This window comes from Aptenodytes patagonicus, chromosome 2 (assembly GCF_965638725.1).
Source record: "Aptenodytes patagonicus chromosome 2, bAptPat1.pri.cur, whole genome shotgun sequence".
Lineage (NCBI taxonomy): Eukaryota > Metazoa > Chordata > Aves > Sphenisciformes > Spheniscidae > Aptenodytes > Aptenodytes patagonicus.
This window is the reverse complement of record NC_134950.1, coordinates 160,442,538-160,465,659: the sequence shown is the minus strand read 5'-3', so window position 1 is coordinate 160,465,659 and position 23,122 is coordinate 160,442,538. Positions and strand designations below refer to the sequence as shown.

At 39.3% G+C, this 23,122-nt stretch overlaps 1 protein-coding gene across 6 annotated transcripts in view; it reads right to left on the bottom strand.

Annotated features, from left to right (window-relative positions):
* DIP2C (disco interacting protein 2 homolog C) overlaps positions 1-23,122 on the bottom strand; it is a 333,508-nt gene that overhangs the window by 154,469 nt on the left and 155,917 nt on the right. For 4 of the 6 annotated variants that reach the window (XM_076331894.1, XM_076331896.1, XM_076331898.1 and 1 more), the window contains exons 2-3: positions 2,772-2,843; positions 27-194 (exon numbers count right to left, since the gene is read on the bottom strand). In XM_076331894.1, coding sequence (XP_076188009.1) covers positions 27-194; positions 2,772-2,843 — 240 coding nt within the window. The remainder of the gene's footprint in view (positions 1-26; positions 195-2,771; positions 2,844-23,122) is intronic. The other 2 variants (XM_076331899.1, XM_076331900.1) reach the window with 1 other exon arrangement.

Below are 23,122 nucleotides of genomic sequence, written 5' to 3'. Positions count from 1 at the left end.
GGAAAAGATACATTCATTGTGCTCACCAAAACGAAAATAAAAGAGAGGCCGGTTTCCTGCCGTGCTGGCTGCTCTCTCTCTAGCGGCCGCTTCCCGGATGTCACAGACACCAATGTTGGCAGTGCGGAGCATTCTTCTGGCAGCTCCTTCACTGTGTTGCAGTCTACACCGTACCGCGGCAGCTCCATTCGCTGCTGTAACAAGTTGAAAAAAACTAATTAATTCACGTTTAGTTTTTTTACATTTGTTACAGCAACGAATGGAGCTGCTGCCCCCATGCAGTAGAGCACACACGCACACGCACGCACAGACACCAAAGGACACTCACGGAGCCAACGCGGGTCAATGTTCCACTCTGCCAACATGGGCGTTAGTAATGTTAGCAAAGGTGCAGCAAGAGGACTGGATGTCTCAACAGAGGGGAACTGCCTTTGGATTTCCTTTAGTTTGTTGAACACCGTCATAGAATGCAAATCCCTGCCCTTCCCCAATGCCTCCAATCCCAGCAGAAGAGCCACGTCCATTTCCATACTGTTTTAAAATATCTTTAAAACATATTCCTTTTTAATAGCAAGATCCAAGACTGTCAAAGCTTATAAATTCTTGCAGTTCCCCATCAAAACAGATTACAACAAAAAACCAAATTACTAATTTGGTCATGTATGTGATTCTTCAGATATTAACAGAGGCTTACAAAAGGCAGCATCTGTTTTGTTATCCTATTTCTTCTTGGAAAGGATTCATCTCCCCCTTCCTAGTGAGCAGGGACCTCAAGCCGTTCAGATGAGTAAAGTCTTAGAAGGAGAATACCAAATTGAACTGTTTCAAGTTTTGTCCAAAAGGTAACAAAACAAAACAAACAAAAAGTACAAAGACAGCAAAGACCCAAGCACAAATAATACCAGTTTCTGGAGAAAAATACTTTAATACAGTAGAAGCAGTGTCTTCCACTATAATAAAATAATTCATTTAGCCATCAGCTAAATGATTGAGCTTGATGTACATGCAAGAAAACAGTGGACAATATTTCAATACTTTTCCTCTTCATCCTATTATAATCTTCCTTCACTCATCCATATCCCACATTCCCAGTGCAGGATTTTCTGGGAAGTGGTAGAGCAGAAAACATTCACTCCATTTCTTCTCATCTCTAAACCAGCCCTAAATTAGCTACATCCTGAATCATGACCTCTTCAAATTATTGAATGGACCCCACTATAGGACTGGCTTACAGAGATGTGTCTGCTTTTCCTTACACTGGAAAACTTTAATATCACAACAGAGACCTTGAAAGATAAACCTCGGAGGGTTCACCACCTTCTCTCTTTCATCATTACATGCATGATGAATCCCCAGCAGTTTCAGTCACGGATACAGTTTGACCAGAAGACTATGAGTTTTCTGGAGAAAAAGCTGTATTTTCTTGTGTGAAGAAAAAAAAGGCACAACTAACTGTATAAACAAATACTGGTATCAACCACACCGCTGTGTTAAGGATTACTGTGAGGCAACAGTCTCTCCATAACTCAGTAAAGCTAAGTAGGTCTCATGAGAACACACTATGAAGACTATTGTATGTCTGATAGTCTGGTCAGACCAATAAATACCCAGAATTTAATAACTGCACCTCTGGTATTGTAATTCTGTTGATTTGATTTGTTTCATTCTCTAATGGCTCCCAATGGCTAGGAAATGTCACAGACACCCTCAAATCAGGCTGTATCACTTCAGAAAATGGAGGTGTCTGTAACACTGATCTCTTTTGTGGAGTTCCCACCAGTGGAGCAGATCAAGTGAAATCCAAAGGCACAGAAATACCATTCTGCTGTGGAGCTAGCTAATATATATACACCTGAAGAAAAGAGAATAAGGCAGTACCTCCACACGTGAGCAGTTTAAATAGAAAACCATCAACTCCACCATAAAGGCAGGATTTTGTAAAAGAAGGAGGAAACTAGTTCCCTGGCCTGCAACAAAAACAGGGCTCAGAGGACAGTCAAGCCCAAGTGGAGCCTCCGTAAGGTGAGTGAGATGCCACGAGTGTGTGGGGCACGCTCCTCTGAAGCCAACACAAAAAGGAGGCCTACACCAATACCTACAACTACATACTCAACTTCACGATCCAGTGCCTCAGAAGGAGGAAGAACTCTGAAGAGTTCTTATAAATATATATAGGAAATCACTCAAATGAAGCAATACATTATTAAATTTAGTTTGAAGATATTTTTACACCTTTTGGGCAAGTACATGCAACCCATCCCTCAACACTGAGACCAGGTATCTATAAAGGATTGGTTGCCCACGCGTTATAGGACAAGCTGAAATCTAGGGATGTTGCTGGTCTCTCTAGTCTTCAAAAGGGAGGAAACCCAGTAATGGAGGAAGGTTCAAACTCCAAGGTTCTCTTCCACTCTTGTGTATACTTCTGTTCAGAAAGCTTACTTGGCTGAGGTGTCAATGAGTTAGGACATCACGTTTTCCTCTGTGTTTTTGCATTACTTCTAACAAACACCACCTCTCTAACGAGCCTAGTCTGATTTTATTTTCCAGACATGACCGCCAAACCCACAGCAACGTATGTAAAAAATGTACACACACATCAAAGCGGACATATATATATAAAAATATACATAAAATGGATGGAATAGCTTTTTCTGCATAACAATAGCTTTGTTTCTGTCACATATATTTCTTCAGAGATGCAGATTTTTACTGTGGCAACTATCACTACGCTTGACATCTTCATATATCGCAAGCACAGACACACGTACCAGGAGGCTGTGGCAGGTAGGCCCCAATTAATTTTGATCTCTTCTTTTCATATCCCTTTTGTGTGATGTCACCTGCCAAGAAAAGAAGAGGAAAATCAATAAGACGTGGATAAAGACAGTGTCTAGCTGCTTAATGGCAGCACCATCAGCTTAGCCACCACTGCACTGTTTGTCTGTCTTGACAATTATAATGAACAAATGAAAAGCACAGTATGATCATTCCACCCAGAAAAAACTCCTGACAAGTAAATACCCAGCCTTGCTTTATTCCAGCACCGAAGTCCAGCGGCATAGAGTTTTAAAACCATTTTGAGATGCTGTCACACAGGCTTTCAAAAGCTACAATGACCTTCATTAGGTTAATAAACAATGGATTATATAGAGTGCGTGGGCCTGTGGTGGCTGGCAAAACACATTGCTGATTAGCATTTTCTATCATTAATGGGATTTTTCTAATCAAGCATGTAAGGCACAAAAGACTTGAAACTGCTGCTGTATCATTTCTGCAATATAAATGTTTTAGCTGATTTCTAAGGAGTACTGAGAGAAACATAACCAAACAAATCTACCACAGATCCACTAGAAAATACTAGCGTAAAGACTCCTTGTCTGACTTTCCAATTAAATCTCAAAAAAAATTTTGGAGACAAATGTTTGAATTTCTTAAATTCAATTAATATGACCCTTCACTGTGTCTGCAGTTTCCTCAGGTATCTTTTTTTTTAATGTAAGGATGCAAAAATACTTTTCTGTAAAAGTTTCCTAAAAGAAAGTGATGGATAATTAGATACGTAGAACAAAACATATACTTTTAGTCTTATTACAGTTCAGGAGAGGTTTGGCACTGAAGTTACGATACAGTCCTGGCTCTGGAGCTCTAGATCTACCTTTAATGGTTAAAATACTTGTTTAAATATAATTCAAATACGCAGATTCTTCCTTCTAAATGTGCGAGCACAGATGCACACACATATATACATATGTATTAAATTCAATACAAGCTACTTCGGATACTAAAAAGAGTGATAAGTTTTACAACTATAAGATTTTTGAAATAACACCATATTCCCTGCCTTTTCAATAAGCGTATCTGCTATTGTGAGACTCATCATGCAGTTAAAGTTCAATTGCAACACTGGACTTGTATGTCTGTAAAAGGTTGACGGCTTAGGAGGGCAGAAACCACAAAAAGAAGTGGAGCTTTGGCAGTAATGTCCAGCTAGATACAGCAACGTGTGTCTGTTCATGCTCTTCCATCCCTATGTTCAACCTTCACCTAAGGAGACCATTTGCCAAGAGAACTACATACTCATTTCAACCCCAGCCACTCTGGTAAATGGATGCTAAATTAGCACCAATGTATAGACAGAGCTTCCTGTGGGTTGGTCTGAAATCAGTAACTACATGAAAACACCTTCAGATGTTGTTCCTTGATGAAAGACCTTTTCTTGGGGACGGTTCCAATAAGCAATAAGGAGGCAAAATTCTCCAAGCCTCTCTGCCAGCGTCCTGAGCCAACCTCTCGCCTCTGGTTAGAAAACAGTGCTTAAAATAACACCTATCCTCTTTGCTACCGTATCTCAAACTGCTCTACAAAAGAAGTCAACTAAAATATCTGTGTTTTAAAATAAGGAAAGTGAGAGTGAAGCACTTCAAATTATAACCATCCCATATTTACCCAGGGAAGAAGTGGCAGACTTGGCAAGAGGACCTAAGCCTTTAAAGTTCAAACCCACTGACTCTTCAAGCACATTTCTTCCCATTTTGAATACTTCTGGCATGTGTTCAAACTAGTGAAACAAGCTCCCTCTCCATTGCAATCATCAGCTTCTCACAAACCAGACAGTAACTATAGGTACCACTTCATTAAAATGTTTTAATGAAACAAAGTGTTTATTTCTATTTGAAAATTATAAAATATGAATGATTTCTTCTTTTAAAGTTTTGCTAAACAAATTGCCATTAATTTACTGTGTTCATCAATACCAAATTCTTATGTATTCCAGATACATCTTAATTTGAATGAAAATTTGATTTTATTATTTACTATTGCTCTTAAAGGAGAACAGAGATATCTTACGGAGAACCACAGCTCCATTGTGGTACGTGCAAGTTGGCAATGCCATTTTAAATATGAAACTATTAACAACCGGTGCTTAACTATTGGTTACTCTTCCACACACATGGTAGTACATACATATGCAAATCGATATCGCAAGCTATACATTCTAGACATCGCTCATGGAACCTGCACCCATTCCTGCAATATAAGTTTCTTCCGCTAGTTTCTAAACCTATGGTGTCCTTAATGGGAAGAAATGCAGAGGACAAGCAATTTCTTTGACACCAAAGTGGGAAAGATAACCACCAAGTGTTATCTCCTGTCCATAATAAGTTTTCATTCAAATCAGCATCTAGACTCACTCTTTTGAAGTTCACCACGTAAAGGAATTATTCTGAGAAGGAACAATGGTGACTCCTTCCCCAGCCCACTGTCTCCACCAAAAAATGACCAATAAAATGATTGAGACAATTTAGTATGAAAATATTTCAACTTTAGAAGCAAACAGCAAAATCATTTAGAATTATCGCTAATCTTTCTATAATCTTGTCCATCATTGCCCTGGTAACCAAATCTAAAAAACATGTAAAAGCAAAATATAAAATCACCAAAATTTTCATTGTACTATCACTATTACCATTCTGAGGCGGAAGGAAGTCAACTGAATCATATAGTCTGGGGAAGTACACAAAAATCTTTATTTATCAGGATTAATGGTATTTGTATTAATTTGTATTTTTTCCACATAGACTGACTTCAGAATAAGAACAATAACTGAATTACCATTAAAATCTTATTATAATATGCAAAACTATTGCATTTCAAAGCTATGCTGAACTCATTGTGTAAGCTCCTAATATATACTAAAGACAGCTCACCAAAAGTTAATTGAGCTTAAACTCTGCTCTTATCATCAATTACCATTCACTCAGTTTTTTAAACACAATATTAAGACCTTTGGTCTACGTCCTTCATTCCTTTGCAAATTAATGCAATAATTTTACGAGTATCATATGAGGAACAAACCCCTTTTCAGTTAGGTCCACCTAACTCATGCTCCTCCACAGTACAATACTGAATTTAGGTTTGGCTTTCAGAGAATATCAACAGGATTACATGAACTACACTTCCTTGCCATGAGAATACAGGATTTATGCTACCTTTCCCTTTTTAATTAGCCCTTCTTCTCTTGAAAAGCCAGCAGACTCTCAGGACTTTGCTGCATGCATTCAAAGTCCAACTCAAAAGACAGGGGAAAAGGGTCTCACCCACAATGTCTGAGCAGGCAGTACGTGTTGGTTTTTCTATTTACTACACGAACAAACTCTTCGAAGCCCCTGCACATTTAGACCTCCTCGTTGCATCACCCTCTAGCTTTCTTCTCGTGACACCTTTGCCTACTTTGGTGTGGCATTTCCGAGCCACGCTGCAATGCTGCACAGAACAGCTCTGGGAGGCAAGCCGGTATAAGCAGGGGACAAGGCTGGCGGCAGATTATACGAAAAAGGCTGGGCCATGGATGGAGGGACGATGAAAAGACTCCAGCACTAAGGGCATGCAGGAGCAGAAGGAGCACCTGGCTGCAGGGAACTTTGGGGATGGGTCTCCCTGGAACAAGACACCATCACATAATGTCGGGCAGCTGAAAGGTGGCACCTCCGTTTAGCAGCTCCCTGCAGCCCTCTGCTCTGTCTGCCTGTCTCCTTCCTTGGCTCTTGCCCCATCCCCTGGCCCTGGCTCTGCTCCTGAGCACTCTGCCCTGCTCTGCTATTTCTCAGCTTCATCCCACAGCTGGTCCCCAGGCCCTCCTCCTCACTCCCTTCCTCCCCGGCTGCATTCACTTCATTGCACTCAAGGTTTTCAGCCTCCTATTTGCATCGGCATTCTCCAGGTTTTTTTCCTCTGGACATGTTGCTCTTTTCCTCCTCACCTCCACTGGTGATTTGACAGGTTTCCACCATCCAAGGGCCACAGATGTATACCCTGGAGCGTGCAGCATCCAAGGGTCAGCGGGGGAGAGCAAAGCACAAGCCTGAGAGATCTGGACTCACCAACAGTAACCGAACTTGAAAAGGTAGCAAATTTTACCCTGATTTTTTCCCCATCCATATTTAAAATTGACTGTCAAGGACTGCTGAACAACAGGCATGCAGTACACTGATTCTCTTTCCACAAAACAAGTTTACTTATTTCTAATCTTCCAGGGTCTTTTCGGGCAGAAGAAGGAAAATGTCACTTTTGCAATGAAAGGGACAGCACAAATGAAAGACCATCCAACCCTCCAAGGAAGAAGGTTGCCCGATTGAGTGAGTACAGGACCACAGCTCTGGCACTCCGTAATCCTATTCCCATCTCTTTATTTGTGATTTGTGCCCCTGTTTCTGCAACCTTCAGAGTTGCAGATGGCAATGCTCTCCTACATTGGCACTCACAGACAACAAGTATTCTGTAGCTATATTTAGCAAAGCCGTGCTGTAGTGTAAGTTCATTCAACTATGCTCACCACAACTGCTACTGTTTGCATTATACCCTCCATTTTCTTTGAAAATTTACCATATTTTTCTCTTTTCTTCAACAGTGTTGGATTTTTGCCTCTTTACAAAGATGACAGAGCAAAGCTGGGGGAGGCAGCTCAGAGCAACGTAAGCACAGCACACACGCTCATCACAAGGGAAGAAGGAACTCTAGGTAATAGAGGGCCCCTTGGAATACTCCACGTTGTACAAGACATGTTGAGGAGGAAGAAATGCCCGTAAATGTTGAAGTCGTTCCATTATCCTATCCCCTTTCCTGGCCCCTCCATTAGTCAGCTCCATCCTTTTATATGTCATGTCCTAGACTGATCATGGAATTACACCTTAAAATGAAAATAATAAAAGGCACATTTTAGGTAATCAGCAAAATATTGACTTTTTAGCATTTTGTTGAGGGGAAGGTTATTAACTGTGAAAATACTTCCACATGAAAAAAATTTGTACATTACCACCCTTCTTTAAAGCATTTACACTTTAAAAGCTGAGAGTGGTTAGAAACACTGGTACCATAGACAAATAAGGTGCTGTGTTACTTTCATGAAAGTAAAACACTTAAAGTTGATATAGTATAAAAGTTTCCCTTTCAACTGAAATACATATTAGCTGATCTATTATCACTTCCTGAACACAAACATGTCCAGTCCTGATGGACTGCTACCATGATATATGAAGTAAATTTATTCAAGCAAAAGATAATTGCATTATACAGTGAAAAAACCTAAACCAAACCCAACACAAGATAAACTTCACCAAATCTTTCCTTTTTTCTGGAAGATGCCAGTACTTCTTACTGATCTCAGTCTTTTAGGACACAGCGCAGGTAAAAAGCTAATTATAAAACCAGGGACTACAATCACCCTGTTTAGTGCGGTGAAAACTCAGTTTCATTTTCAGTGATCTCGAAGCCTGACTGATGCTGCTGGTTTTCACTACACATGCCATGTTTCGAAATGAAATTTCAGACTGGGACTCTGAATTACTTTAAGGCACTTATGGAAAAATCCACCATGGGAAATAAGGCAATCAATAATTCCTCTCAAACACAGACTAAGAGAGAGCTCGCCGGTGAGTGCCTTTCCTTTGCCCATGATTTTCTGCCCTCTAAAGATTCAATTTTCTGTACGACTTGTTTATTGCTGATGACTCAAATTCAGTGTCAGCATCTTGGCAAGAGGGATTTGAATGAAACAAAGCTCCTCATAAAGAGAACTGTGACTCATTTACTTCTCCCACTCATGATGCAGACAGTCTCCCTGTCTGGTCTCCCAAAAATATGCCAAGAGACAAAGGATTGCATTTTGGATGGTGCAAGTACAGAGATATCAAAACTGCACAAATTTATCTCATGTAACACATACATGAACACAAAAATATGTATCAGGAGCTGGTTTTTTTTCCAATGTCTTTTAAAAAAGATGTTTAACCTCATCAGCTGCTTAGAAAACTACTCAGAACTATGACGAAGAAACAAACGGTAAACTATGGCACTGGGCAGAAAAATTAATGGGATCCCACATTTTCACTGTAAACAGTATCATAAATTACAGTACTGCTCAAGTGCCTTTAAGGGGAGTATGCTGTAGCGTAAAGGTTTCAATGATAATTTTACCCACATATAGCTGAATTCTTTTTTTTCTCCAAGGACACATTTTGTTCCTGTATGTTGCAAGCAAAGCAGAAAATGGCTGAATTTCAGTGACAGATAAGGAAGAGTGCTCCATGTGTACTTTACAGCTTATAATGTTTTCTAAAGTGGCTTCTAATTCAGGAAAAAATATTTAAACAGATTATGCTATTAACAGATAAGATAAACTATATTAGCACTGCTAAAATAACAGATACAAGGTCTTTTGAATTTTAAAAGTATTCCGGTTCAAAATAAATACTTTCTTCCCATTCTTTTGATAGACAAATTAAATACCTGTTGTATAATCTGCTAAATTCTTAATTTTAATTCAAATTCTATATTTTAAAACAAGTGAGTAGTAAATCATTTTACATAGAAGACATTTTTTAGTATCTCCACCTTGAATCCCAGAAGACTCCTTAATGAGTTTCCCCACTTACTTTCTGGTCCCAAAGTCTTCAGCACATTTTTCCAATACCCAAAATATGCCTGGGCTTCAAAAGAAAGAAAAAAGCAAAAAAAACCTCCCCCAAAAAAGAACCCCGAAACACCTAATTTAAGCTGATGAAAACAATCCTGGGGATTTTCTGACTCAGACTTTCTACCGTTCGGCCGAGCTGAGTACCAGCGGCGGCTGCCAGCGGCGTGGCGGCAGGCCAGGAGCTGGGCGTGCTGCTGGAGACCCTGCTCCTTTGAAGCCGGAGAACTGTGTGGTCCTCGAGCATCCCGGAGCTCCCCTAGAATGGAGTATTTGTGTGGCACTACTTTTATGGCCTGGCTTATTGTAAAGTAAACAGAGGCTGGTTGAACAGTGAAGGTTTCCATTCTCAGTGTCAAGAGTTTATTTCATTATTTAAAGCTTTAACGAACACTTTATATAATGAAAGCAATCCTTGCCATTTTTGGAATTTTATGGCTGTTAGGACCCTTCATAATGTTGTTTTCCTTCCTTTATTGCTTTATAAGGCTTATAGGGCACTCTTGAAGTGTATATCCTTTTTGCAGCTGCGGGAAGCTCATCTTTCATCTCTCCACTCGCTTCCCTGTTGCCTATGAGGCATTTGCCTGTTCTAGTTATTCTCCCTGTCTCTAACACAAACCGTGCAGAGTCAGATCTTGCTCAAGATAAAAATAAAATACAACTCTGAAAAGTATGCCTAAGGAAACATTCCTGATAAATGTTATTTAATAGACAGGCTTTATATTTCAAGTTAGAAATGTTCCCTAAAGAAAGATAATTACAGCAGTAATTCCACTTATCATTATTTAGAATTTACAGTTCAGAGCAAATCAGACATTTCCATAAATGCTGCGCTGCGCTGGGTACTGCACATATTTGTGTCCCAATTTTCCCAGCCCTGAAAATGTCTTGAAAAAAAAACTGAGAGGAGGAGGAGGAGGAGGAGGAATCTTGAAGGAGGAACATATAATAGATGTATAAAACAAAATCGAAAATACATTATCCGAACCAGTCTGTAAGCATATTTTGTCCTCTGGGCAGAAAAATATACCCAGGCTTTCCAAAAGGAGAAATCTGCAATATCTAAGTAAAATGATGAAGTTGATTAATAGGGAAATTTCTTATTTTGCCACTTCTCTAGGAAGCAGCCTATGAAGAGAACTCTCCTGCTTGTGACCTTCTATTTTTAACTATTTATTTTTTCACTACATTGGCTATTACTAATTTTAACTAGAAAAGTCCAAATGGGTTAATCTTCTTGGAAGAGAATGCAAATCTTCTAAAAAGTAAGAGATTTCTAAATCCGTCATCCATAATTTTGCTTCCAGTATTTTAATGCACCACAGTATGACTGCAGAGCTCTTCCCAAATTTCAATTCAGAACAGAAATCTGGAACTTCCATTTTCATATGCTGGGGAAAAAAACCATAAAAGAACAGCTTTTACCTGATACATTGCAACTTTTTCCCTTTTGACTTGGGTTACCATAAAGCTTTTGTGTTTGAGATTAGTTATGCTAGTCAATAGTAGAAGTGCTTCAGCACAATCTAAAATAATTTTATTTTACCCTAATGTGGGTTAAAGACATTACGTTGATTTAAAAAATAGGTATTTAGAGCATTCGTACTATAGTATTAGAATGCCAAAATGTCCAAATCTCTTCCCACAGTTTTTGTAAAAATAGAACCTCTTCTGGGAAAAAAAACTCCTTCATGCAAATGCAAATTTCCACATACTTTGACAGCTGGATGCAAATGCAGAAAAGCCCAGATTTCTTAACTACTGCCAGGGAAACTGAAGCAGGAATACTCCTTTGCAAACAATTAGAAGACCGCTAATGGTTGTGGAAGAATATTGAGGAGTTCTAAGTAGTTGTGAACAGGGACTTGAATTACTATAATGACTATGCTGAGTGACCATAATGTCTTTAAAAATGCATCACTTGGGAGATCATCGAGCTCAATAATCTGGTTTACCATTTTAGTACGCCATGTTTTGTTACATGACACATATGATTTTGAAGAATTAAAAAAAAAAGTAATCATTTATGAAGGGAACATAAGTGTTTTCCATGACAATATTCACATTTTTCTGTTGAAATGATAGTACTTAATTTACTAAGTCCAGTCAATAAGTTACTTTCTACTACTTTCAATTCAACCCCCTCAATCACAAACTCCGTCACCAGCGTTCAAGAATCATAAACGCCTATTGCCCATAAACACCTGATACACCCACCATCTGCTTTTGTATTTCCAACAGTTGAGACGCAACCCTATCATAAGCTCAGAGTGCCCAAGAGTAATTAATGTGAACCATGCTATGTCATGCTCTAGAAAGCCTCCATACATCTACAAGTTCTGATAAGCAGAACAAAACAACAACAGGTTGTTAGGCTAGGTTGTTCTCCCAACAACCTAACCCACACCCTTGTTACCTCCATTCCAGTCACCAGTAACTCCGGTTCTTTTTTCAAGCTTCCAAACAAGAGTAAAATAACTTCAGTTTCTTCCAAAAAGAATCTAAAGTATACAAACATACTCATTTTAAAAGCATACAAAAGGGAATGACCTTCTCAGACACCCAGTCGAATCTCCTGCTATGCAAGAACAGCCGATCAAAGTGAACACCCTTCCTCTGAGTGACGAGTGCTCTAGTAGCAACATTAAGCAGTTGCTTACGTCTTCCTTGTCTCAGCAGATTTTTAACTATTCTGTGCAAAATAAAACTACTTTATTTAGAGTTCCCTTCTTAGAATGCCCTTTGAAAGATAGTTACCTATGGATTTACTTAAGAGGTGAGAAGTTGCTTCAAATCTCCTCTGGAGGAGAAAGGGAGTTTAGTTTTATGTGCTCTAACACGTGCGTTAAATGAAGGCATCTTCTCCAGTTGTATTCTGTGAGACAGGCTGGAGATGGTCCAAAGCATGGAATGAGTCACCTAAATTTCCAAAAACCATACCTCTTTCTACAGTATTTCTTCCTGGCTTTCAATTACGTTCTTGCTAAGATGGCTGTGATGGACCCTAATGTTATTTTACCTGGGAACATAGGTTTCACTAAGCAGAAGAGCACTTACACTTAGACACAGCAAGAGTTAGCATTCAGGTGCATTTTATGGATCTAATCAATATTCTCTGACCCATACCCCACAGTCCAAATAACCCAAAACAGGTACAAAATTGTTACTCTTCTCTCTTTCACGCAGTTGAAAAGTAATTCTGATAATACTGCTAGACACAGAAAACACCACACTCAGGAATTTCTGAACTGTAATACCATAGCATATACATATTGACGCTGTCTTTCCAAGGAAATCCGTTCATAGTTTTGTGCCTCAGAACTTCACTTTAGCATAACATTAGACACCAGCTCCAAAGCAGATCATCTGAGTTACTACTTCTGTCCCACTGCAGGTCACTGGCAAACTGCTGACCTGTGAGACAGAACACGGAGGCTGCATGCAGAATAAACAGAGCAAAGTGAAAGTGATGCCTTCACTGAAGAAGCATTGTGGAAGGACGGACTATACTTTTATTCATAAACCTCACTGCTCACTTTCACTTGAGGAAAAACTGACCTCCCATTTTACTAACCTTTTCTTTCAGGAGGTCTGAAAAGGTGTCAGACAGGTACACGCCAACTTCTGGGTCACTGAGTCCAGTCCCCTGTATTGTAGGAGAGCATGTCAAATGCTTTCAGAAAACAATTTAGTTCCATCTGAAACTAAATTCAGCTGGACTCCTTTTTTATTCCAAGCTGTTATAGCATCCTCTTCAGCTTTTTTGCAATTTTGCCACTGATCTGCATCTTTTCATCTTGAAATAATTCTTTTCCATTTAACCCTGTACTACAAGCTTTCCTGGCCTCCAGGTAGACAAACTTCATTTGTCTAAAAAAGTGAGCTACCTTAACAAAGGAAGAGATCAGGCCAGTCTTGTACAACTTACCTTATCAAAGATAACTCAGGTTGTATTTTATCAAGTTTTCCATTTACTTCCCTATCTTTCACTAAATTTCCTTCAAAATGCACCTGAAGTATCCCACGCCATTAAAATTAGACATGTGGCTCAGATCACCTTTTCCTCCCATTCCTAAACATCATTACTAGTCACTACTCTTAAATCTCATAATGCCACTTATTGTTTGAGAATTACAAATTCTTACCACTGGACTTTTCCCCACCAGTATTTTGCTTTTAGTATTCCAGTGCTGATATTATCTAGTTGCCTATTTCAGTAAATTAAACTGAGTTTTTCTTCCGTTGTTATTAATATATAATAAATAACCACTATCCAAACTGTTTCTAAAAAGATAAAGACTTCCCAAACTGCGCAGTTCCTGGAAGTATTTATTTTCCTACTAACCTGAGATAACTAAATATTCACTGCAATTAATTTGCAATTCAAAGAAAACCCAGTTCAGATTTTTAACCAAATCTGGGCCTCAAAACTAAGGAAGATGTACGCAGAACAAATTGACCTATCTCCAATTATAAATATTAGAATATGCCTGTCCTGGCGATGCAGAGTAAAAGAAATCTGTCTCTAGTCTCAAGAAATCAAAAAAATTAATCCTTATTTTACAGTCTGCAAATGCAATTTAGGCTGATACTTTGAAATACATTTTGTTGACAGCTTATTTGATCCAACAGCCAGATACGATAAAACGAGCAGCTATTTAAAGGCATCCACAATTCTTGAACTGCAATACATGTTAATAAGGTACCCAGATCACTTCATCTTTTCTATGGAAAAAACTACATTTGAAAACTGTCGCTAGCATAATTTCTGCATGAACCGAAGTACTGAAATTCCACTCTTCAAAGAAATAAATGTATTCATGTCATATTCTCACTTTGTTCCAGAAGGACCTCAAACAGCAAGATGAATTAACATCATCTGGTTACTCAACTCGATTCCAAGCATGTTACTAAAAGAACAGAAAAGCCCAAAAGCAGCTCGCTGTTGTCCTGTTATGTGGGCAAAGTGTTTATGAAGCACTGAAAATACGCATCCTTTGACTCAAGGACTTCTATTACCCAAAGGCTGACTCAGATCCTAACTCTCTTAAGCCTGCAAAACAACTCGAAAGGAAAAATAGCTGCATACCTTCAATTACCTCAAGACACAATTGCCGTCCCTGTTCTCCACAGCTTTCACAATATTTGACAATTCCATTTTTTCCCTGCTGTAGCACCTCCGAAGGCTCCTAAAGGTCCGTGACATTATTATAGACCTAACGTGACAGCTCATACTGATGTTAGCACACAGCAGCTGTTCTCACAGGAGGCATTACCCTCCAGTGCCTGTGAAATATGGCTCCTGGAAATCTGCAAGCTCCTGCTAGGTCCAAGGCACACACTTCTATGCAGTTGGAAAACCACATCTCCACACTCTCATCCTTCTTATTCTTCTCCATTTCCAGCTTACAACTACTCTTGATCAAGATACAGAAATTTGCTGCGGTAAGCCAGATGTGCAAACATTTTCTTTTCTTCCTCAGCTCATGATTTATTTCATATGTTAATGAGGTTATTCTGTGATTTCTGTAGCTTTTTCCCTCAGATTTCAAAAATAATAAAGAAGCCACTGCTTTCACATCTTTGTTACATTCTTTCATGCAATATAGAGTTCTTTTAAAAAAGAAGCTGGAATTAAATCACAGCTATACTTAACAAAATAAAAGCAAGCAAACTTTTACTGAGTAGTGTTCATTTTCGTCTGCACTAGAAGACAAAATGAGCAATGCCTTTCTAACAGGCAGGCGTTAGCAAAGGCCATTTCCCAAGATGATAAAGTTCAGCACTGGAGGTGGGCTGGTGGTTTGGAAGTAGAGGTTTTTGAGAAAGCCCATGAACGCATGTTTGTATCAACACGTCAAAACAGATACTGTTCTGCTCTTGTTCTTCAATTGTCATGAGCTGACAAGTAACTAATTATTATCACAAATGTTTCTTAATTCACTGGTTTGCAGGAATTCCCATTGTGGCTTACTTCATTTTGTGAATCAGTAGGTAATCGGCAAACATGGCAGCCTGAGGACCGAAGGAACACCAATAACACACCTTACAAAAGCCATCACTCTATTTGTTTTTACAGTTACAATACAGCTATACTTTAGAAGTGCCAATGAAGATTACTTAACATGCAGAAAAGCAACAAGAGACTTCATTTAATACTCTGTTATTAAATCCTAGCTGGGAAATAGGACTAGCAGAGCCTGGGAAGGTAGCCATTTTAAAGAAATTAAGAATGTAAGAATTAAGGTAGGATTTACAACCTGTTGTAAATATACACAAAACACTGACTTTCCAGCATAATTCAGATAGCACGTACAGGTAATTGTTTTGGATAGAAATGTACGTGAGCAACATGCACATATTATCCTTCAAACTTGTACACTGAAATCCAAGATCCTCAGTCCTGCAGTTGTGTCTTCAAGCACCTATTTGGCAGCCAAATACTGCTGATCCGAGTGCCTAGACTGGGTGGGCAATTGTTCACTTAAACCTGACAAAGTCATGGATGAAGGATCAGCTGAAGTTGTACCTTTGCTTGCTGTCCTACACAGGCAGATCCATATGTCCAAACATACCTCCTCTGACCGTAATCCACATCGGCAAAGGAACAGACCCACTCAGATCAGCTGGTGGCCCAGGTGATGCTTAAGAAATAACTTGATAATCCTGAAATACTACGCACAAGCCATGCATTTATTTTCTTCTGCTTACTTCTAATCCAGACTTGATATTCATTTCTCCCTTCTTCCTTCCAGTGGGCTCTGATGCCGTAAGGCTGTGTCAGAATCACATTTTCAGTGATCTTCATTCTTTTCTACCTTGCAATTAATCAGCTGTTCAGCTCTGCTTCAGGTCATGGGTGGCCGCGTCCAGGTGACCATGCACCACTTGAGCCCTGGCTGGCCACACTCAGAACTGATGACCCTAGAGCTGCATTGCAAAGGTCTTTAATCACCCCTTTGTTGTTTAATGCTTGCAAGGCTTATCACCTTTTTTAATTTACCTTTATTAATCATCTACAATCTCAGATATTGCTCATTCTAACATCCTCATGGATCAGCTGCTGTCCAGCTAAGGCTTTCCAGGGCCGAGGCTGACATCAGACCTCGCAACTGCTCCCTTCTGCACAGTCTGGGAAGTTTCACTGTCTGGCCCCCATAGGAGCGCCTCACGGTTTTCATCTGATGTCAGCACTGCTGTATGATTTCTTACCATGGTAGCAGTTCAAAGCCTATCTCCCCATCTGAACGTCTCAGTTTTCACTACAATCTTCATTTTTATAATTCAAACATGGACAGCACAACTAGAATCAGATGCTTTCATTAACTAAAAGGTGATTCCCACCCTATTTATATAATTAAAATAGTGAGCGGTATCTGAAAACCTGTACGTGTAAGATGGAAAGATACAGCATCTTTGTGTATTCCAGAAGACAAATAATGGCTTTTGCCACATCTCTAATAACGTCATGCTTTGGATGTCTGAAGAGGTAGTTATTAACTTTTATGGCTGGAAGAGTGTAAGAAACACAGGAATGATCACACTGGGTCCCGTCCAGTGTCAGAAACAGAGGAATGGTCACACTGGATCCCTTCCAATGCTCTTTCATGTCTTTCAGCACTTAAGGAGGTTGCTACTCAGAGGACAGAGTAAGGTAAAATGTTTGAAGTGGAAAATGTAAATAATCTATCCTCCTCCTCCTCACAGTGTCATTTGATCAAAAGCTATTAGAGACTCACCGAAACCTCAGAGCACGACATTGCAAAAGCCTTCTGGCATTCACTGCTACAGCTCAGAGTATCTTTTGCTGCCCAGATAAAACTGGAATCCCATTTTGAATCTTACTCAAGTCTTGGCTGAAGTCTTGGCCTCAATAACTTTCTATGAAGAATTAATTCCACAATGTAATTACACTCGGTGTGAATTTGCCAACTTTTAAGTTAATTAAATATCCCTTTACCCTCTGCCATGAAAAGTTCATGACATACCTTCTCTGCAGCATTCATTATTTGACACACTTTTATCAGCTCCTCCTCGTTTGGCTCCTTGAAAGGTAATTAATTCCAGATTTTCAACACGCTTTAGATACAGATTTTTTCCATGCCATTCATCATTCTCATCCCGCTATCACAGTGACAGGCCGGTTCCCCCGTGGGTGAGGCGAGGCAGTGGGTAGCACAGGGAGAAGCACTCAGAACGATGCTCCAGCCCGGGGTTTCCCAGTGCTCCCAGCCTGCAGCTCCCAGCCACCAGCCCAGCACAGCGCTGCCCACCTACCCCAACTACTGACACCCATGTTCACGTCTCTCTTCTGACCTGACTGCTTCCATCTAAAAAACCTGAAATACAAACCTTTATCCTGCAGTGAGTTTTATACAACATATTATCAGCTCCCAAAAGCAGAGATTAGTAACATTTAACTGAGAAAACTTGACAGATCTGATTTTACAGTAAGGTTAAGACTCAAGCGGTCAAAGGCCAGAGGTTTAAAAGAAAAGTTAAGAATTATTCATCCTGACACACAGATCCCACACAGAACCTGTTTGGAGTACTTCATACATCAGAATAAAAACAAAACTTCTCCTTCAAAATTTATAATACTATATGTATTATTTAATTCTATATTACACATACTTCTATATTAATAAAAGCTTTCCTTATGATGCTTGTGATTTTAGTATCATCAATCATTATGTCATCATTAGGACTGAGTTTTTCTGTTGGTTGGTTGTTTTTTTCTGCTTTATAGTTCCCCCTCTGTTTTCCTTGGCTGCCTAGTTCTGACTTTGAAGGGCTCTCATGTAAAAACCACTTTTTCTTTAGGATGGCACAACTTTGGTTCTTTTCAGTCAAACATTATGCTACCCCAAAACGCTCCCTGGATTGAAGCAGAGTGGTTTGAACTTCCACTTCAGTCTAAGCCTATCTTGTTTGAAAATATTAAAAACAGAAGAATAAGAGGGTTGAAGAGATTGCGAAGACAAAGACACACTTTTGCTTCCTCAAAGTTCGAAAGAAGACTGTAGCTGACAAAAGAAAGAATCCCTTTTCCCCTTGTTTCTTGTTAGGATTCTGTTCCAAATCTTTCAACAAAAGTAATATTGCATGCACCACACTCTTACTAACCCCTTCCCTAAAACTTCTCTGCAAAAAGTGGTTAATGTAGAGGCTAATGTATAAATATTTCTAAATATCTTAGTATTCTGTGATTTTAAATCTGATGAGCACATACAGTTTCCTTTTCTTTATTTCTCTGAAATTCAACACATAGAGAGAGAGACAGAGAGATACAGGGGACTGAAACTAGAGAGACTCGAGTGCTGAAACTAGATAGAGCAATGTAGCAGTCCAAAACAGACCAACAGCACGTCTTCTCCCCAGTGGCTATCAATTTATTTCTTATTTAAGAAGCTGGAAGAAACAATCCCAGAACAGTTTCCATTTAAATCTAAAAAGCAATGCAGCCAAGCCTCTACACCCAAAATATTTGCTGGTTTCTTTAGACATGGCTACTCCTAGACAACAGTTCTGCACAAATACAGGATTACTGTAAAAAACCCAAATGCAAATGTTATATCAATGAGCACCAACGTGAAATTAGTACCCACCTCAGTAAACTGGAGGAATAAACTCCTGAAATCTCTGAAGTCCTTCATTTTTCAACTTGCATTTGCACTGGTATTTAAGTATTTGTCTTGTGTAAAGGTTTCTGAGACTCCTTTTGCACAAAATTATGCTACAACATAAAAACACGAACTCTTTGGACTTGTAAATGCTGGAAGGGCTTGAAATACGAGAGGATACTAAAGCTGCAACTAGGGCTGTGATTACATGTATACTGCAGGCATGTCCAGGTAAGACTGGCTGATGCCCTGAAAAATTTGGGGGAATTCAGGAGCGGCTCTGTAGGTATCTTTACCTACCAGTGGGCCACTGCTGGTAATAGTTGACTAAGAGAAGGAGCATGAACAACAAGGATACAAGTCTAAATTTGAAAAAAATATATATTGACTGCAATGTTTTTATTAGGTTAAGTTTCCGCCTGCCAAAAGAGCTTCTGCAAAGCTAACAGCTCCCGGGGACAAACATTGAAATGTCTTTCTGCTAAATTATATTAATTTACAAAACTGAGACTCTGACTTCTTCAGATCAAGAAACCATCATGGTTCAGTGCTGGTCTATTCTGCAGTTTCAGGTGCACTATCAGAGCCATATTAGGTCACACAGAGCCTGGAAGAGCACTTTTCTCTGCAGCTTCTAAGTACCACTGTAATATAAATAATACATAACAACAAACAGCACATTTGTACCTCCACTACAAAAAAACATTTTCCCTGAGTTTTATAAATCAGGCTGTGCATACATTTTTACTCTTTAACCTCTGCAAGCTGTATGTCAAACAGCCCCTTTAAAAATCACAAGTTTTTGCAAAGTCAGGCATTGCATAATGGCTTATTTCAGAAGTTACACTCTGCATACATATGTATGAAGAAATTACAGAAAAAAAGCAGCTCAGCTTATTTGTCTTTTAGTCACCTAATCAAAAAGGTGATTGGATTCATTTTTACCATATCAGTGAAGTCACTGGAGAGCAATCACAATTTTTTTTTCCATATGACAGATGAATGACCTTCGCCATGGACTCAACGTAATGAAAGACAAGCGCATGTTTCTTCCAGGTACACCAAGGCCATGGTTCACTTCTGCTTGTATATGTTGGGAATACCAGATGTATTGCAGTAACGCTCGCTCTCTTTCCACTCTCAGAGTGTATCAAGAGGCTTACTTAATTTCTTTCTACTATAAGCATAGGAGATTGGGAGGACACCAGCCAGGGAAAGAGGTGAGATAAGAAGCATGCTTGCTATGCATGATTAGAAGGAGATACAGGAAGGTATCCTTCATTTCCCAAGGGAAATCACTGCCCTAATGCAGCCAAAGTATTTAACACTATATATGAAGATTACAGGGTGGGACACAGGCCTTAGTTAAAATACATAAAACCCAAACATGCATCCCTGAAATTCAGCTCAGTAATTTTGTTGACCAGAGACTATCATAGATCTGTCCCGAGCCTCACTACCACCTTCCCACCTCCAAAATGTTGCTTGATTGATACTTTCCTTGTCATTTTCTGAATTCTCTTTCCCAGTAAGAGTCAATTCAATGCACTTTCTTCAGGACTATACCAGAGTGCACCCACAACTTTACAGAGTCCTCTCTTCTTGACCTTATCTCTTTGTCCTACAGAAAATGGCACCGCTTGCTTTTATCTCAGAATTTGCCAAGTCACTGCTGGAGCCTCCCCTGGGTCACAGTGATGTTATTACTACGGAGTACACAGGAGCTGGACTTCCACATCCAAACCTGCAGGCAAGCACAGCTTTCAACCACAAGGTTTCCACACGAAGCTGAACCTCAGTGACCTGACTGCCTTGTGACCCTTTCTCCCCTTTGACTGTCCTCCTAAAGCAGGAACCTTGGCAGTTCTCTCTCCTCATGCAGCAACTGCAGGGCATGGCTAATCCACTGGTGAATCTTCAGAGATGGATTCACCAGGTATTGCTCCCATGCAGCGTGTTTGCACAGTTTCCAGCAAATCTCCTAACTGGTAAATGCTAGAAAGATCCTCAGGTAAGCAGGCTACTTACTTTCCTGGCTACCCTACCAACGCAGGACTAACAGAATCCGGTAAACCTTGGGCTGCAGCCTTCTGCAAAGCTATGGGCTGCACTGGCGATCTGATAATAGTGGAAAGTAATATAATAAAGGAATATAAATATATATATTCCATTATATATTTATTTTATATATAAAGTAAATATATAAATAAATAATAAATCAATACATTATTTATAATAAATGGAAATAAGTAAAATATTAATGGAAAGTCTCTGTTACAGTTGTCAGACATCGAGAAAGTCTAAAATATAGAGCCATAGTAAACTTAAAAATAGAACAAAATTACCTTATATTCTACGACAGTGAGGAAAGGGGGGACGGGGGAACCTAGATGTAACCTTGGGACCCAAATGGCATTTAAACCACCTACAGCTCCTCCTTTTAACCTCCAACTGTTCTCTTTCAGCTACAGGCAGAGACAACCTTTGGTCTACTCCTGCTGTACTCCAGGCACTGCTGAGCTGGCCAATCTGAAAGACATTAAGAGCAGAACTCTGCTGCTGCTCTCTTCTTAAACTTAAAAGCAAGACACAGGATGAAGTCTCTGGTTCTGCCTGAGAAAAAATGAGCTGCATGGGTAGAGAGTTCAGGAGAGCGATGGAGATGGATTGCAATCTATGAACCTCAGCAAACAACTTTTCCTCTTTTGTTCATGAAAATTCAAGAGGTTGCAAAGCTTCAGTAACAATGTTACATTGGACAACATGGAGCCTGGCTGTGTTCTCATTTATACAAACTTAATTTAGTATTACATTTCCTCTTTTTTCAGCTACAGCCTCTATTTCTTGCAAGCAGCAATCCCAGTACTGACTCAAAAAAAAGCCTCTGAAAACTCAGCTTTCTGTGTACTATTGTGTAGTTACTTGCATCTGTAATTTTCTCTCACAAAAATGCTAATGTGCTTGTGTGACTTAATTTTGTGATGTGAATGAGTTTTCCTATGTAAATCTCTCTATACGATTTACATGTTATTCTTTCTAAAAACTAGAAACTACTACTGCATTCTAGTTCCAGTTCCAGAACGAATACTGAGATTTACACTCCAAATTTTACCACAGCATGACACAAGGGAACTGCTCTAACTTCCCCTCACGACTTTACTAACAACAGAAGTCTTTTCTCCAGATTACACTCAGCACTCAAGATGGATGCAAAAAGAGACTTACTAAACGTGAAATAAACTAAATGAAACACTAGATAGTGAAAAGACATTTCCGCATACTTCACAAACCCATGTAAGAAACTCTTGGTCATAGGCACAGAAGGCTTTGACATGTTACTCATCACAATTTTATCTTCTAAGAAAAACAAGGAAGATGATTTATCCCCAAACTCCTACCTCTTTGGCTCCTGACCATAGGCAAACTGATGGCAAATCACTGTTTTATATAAATCTTCCTTCAGCTGCTCCAGGGAAAGAGCAGGGCAATTCAGAAGAAATATGAATTTAAAAAAAAAAAAATCATTCTTTAAAGGAGGGACCTACACTACAAAAAATAATAGATAAATACTCATTTCAGAGAGCAGAACTATAGAAGGACGACTTTACAGAAGCAATGGTATCTGAGATTTTGCTTTCCTAAAGCAACTAATACAGTAAGTATTTCACCTTTTTGTATTTGCACACATACATAGGTCTTGCTAAGTGGCACTGGGATGGAGTTTTGATGAAATTGTTTCTCAAAGCACATACTATCCACATATTACAAAAGCCATGGAAATTATAGGCTCAACACATCCATCTACCCATCTATCATTTAGACGAGGTGTTCGATATGCAGTAGCCCTTGTCTCCTTCAGTTTGAGGCCAGAATCCAGGACCATTTTCATTGCTCTTCCATATAAGACAATGGCAATATCCCATTTAAATGTTTCCATCTGAAGTAGTGAGTGATTATCAACAACATCATAGCATCATATCCTCATTATAGTTATTTTAGTACATGAGAAAATAAAATAAGTGTG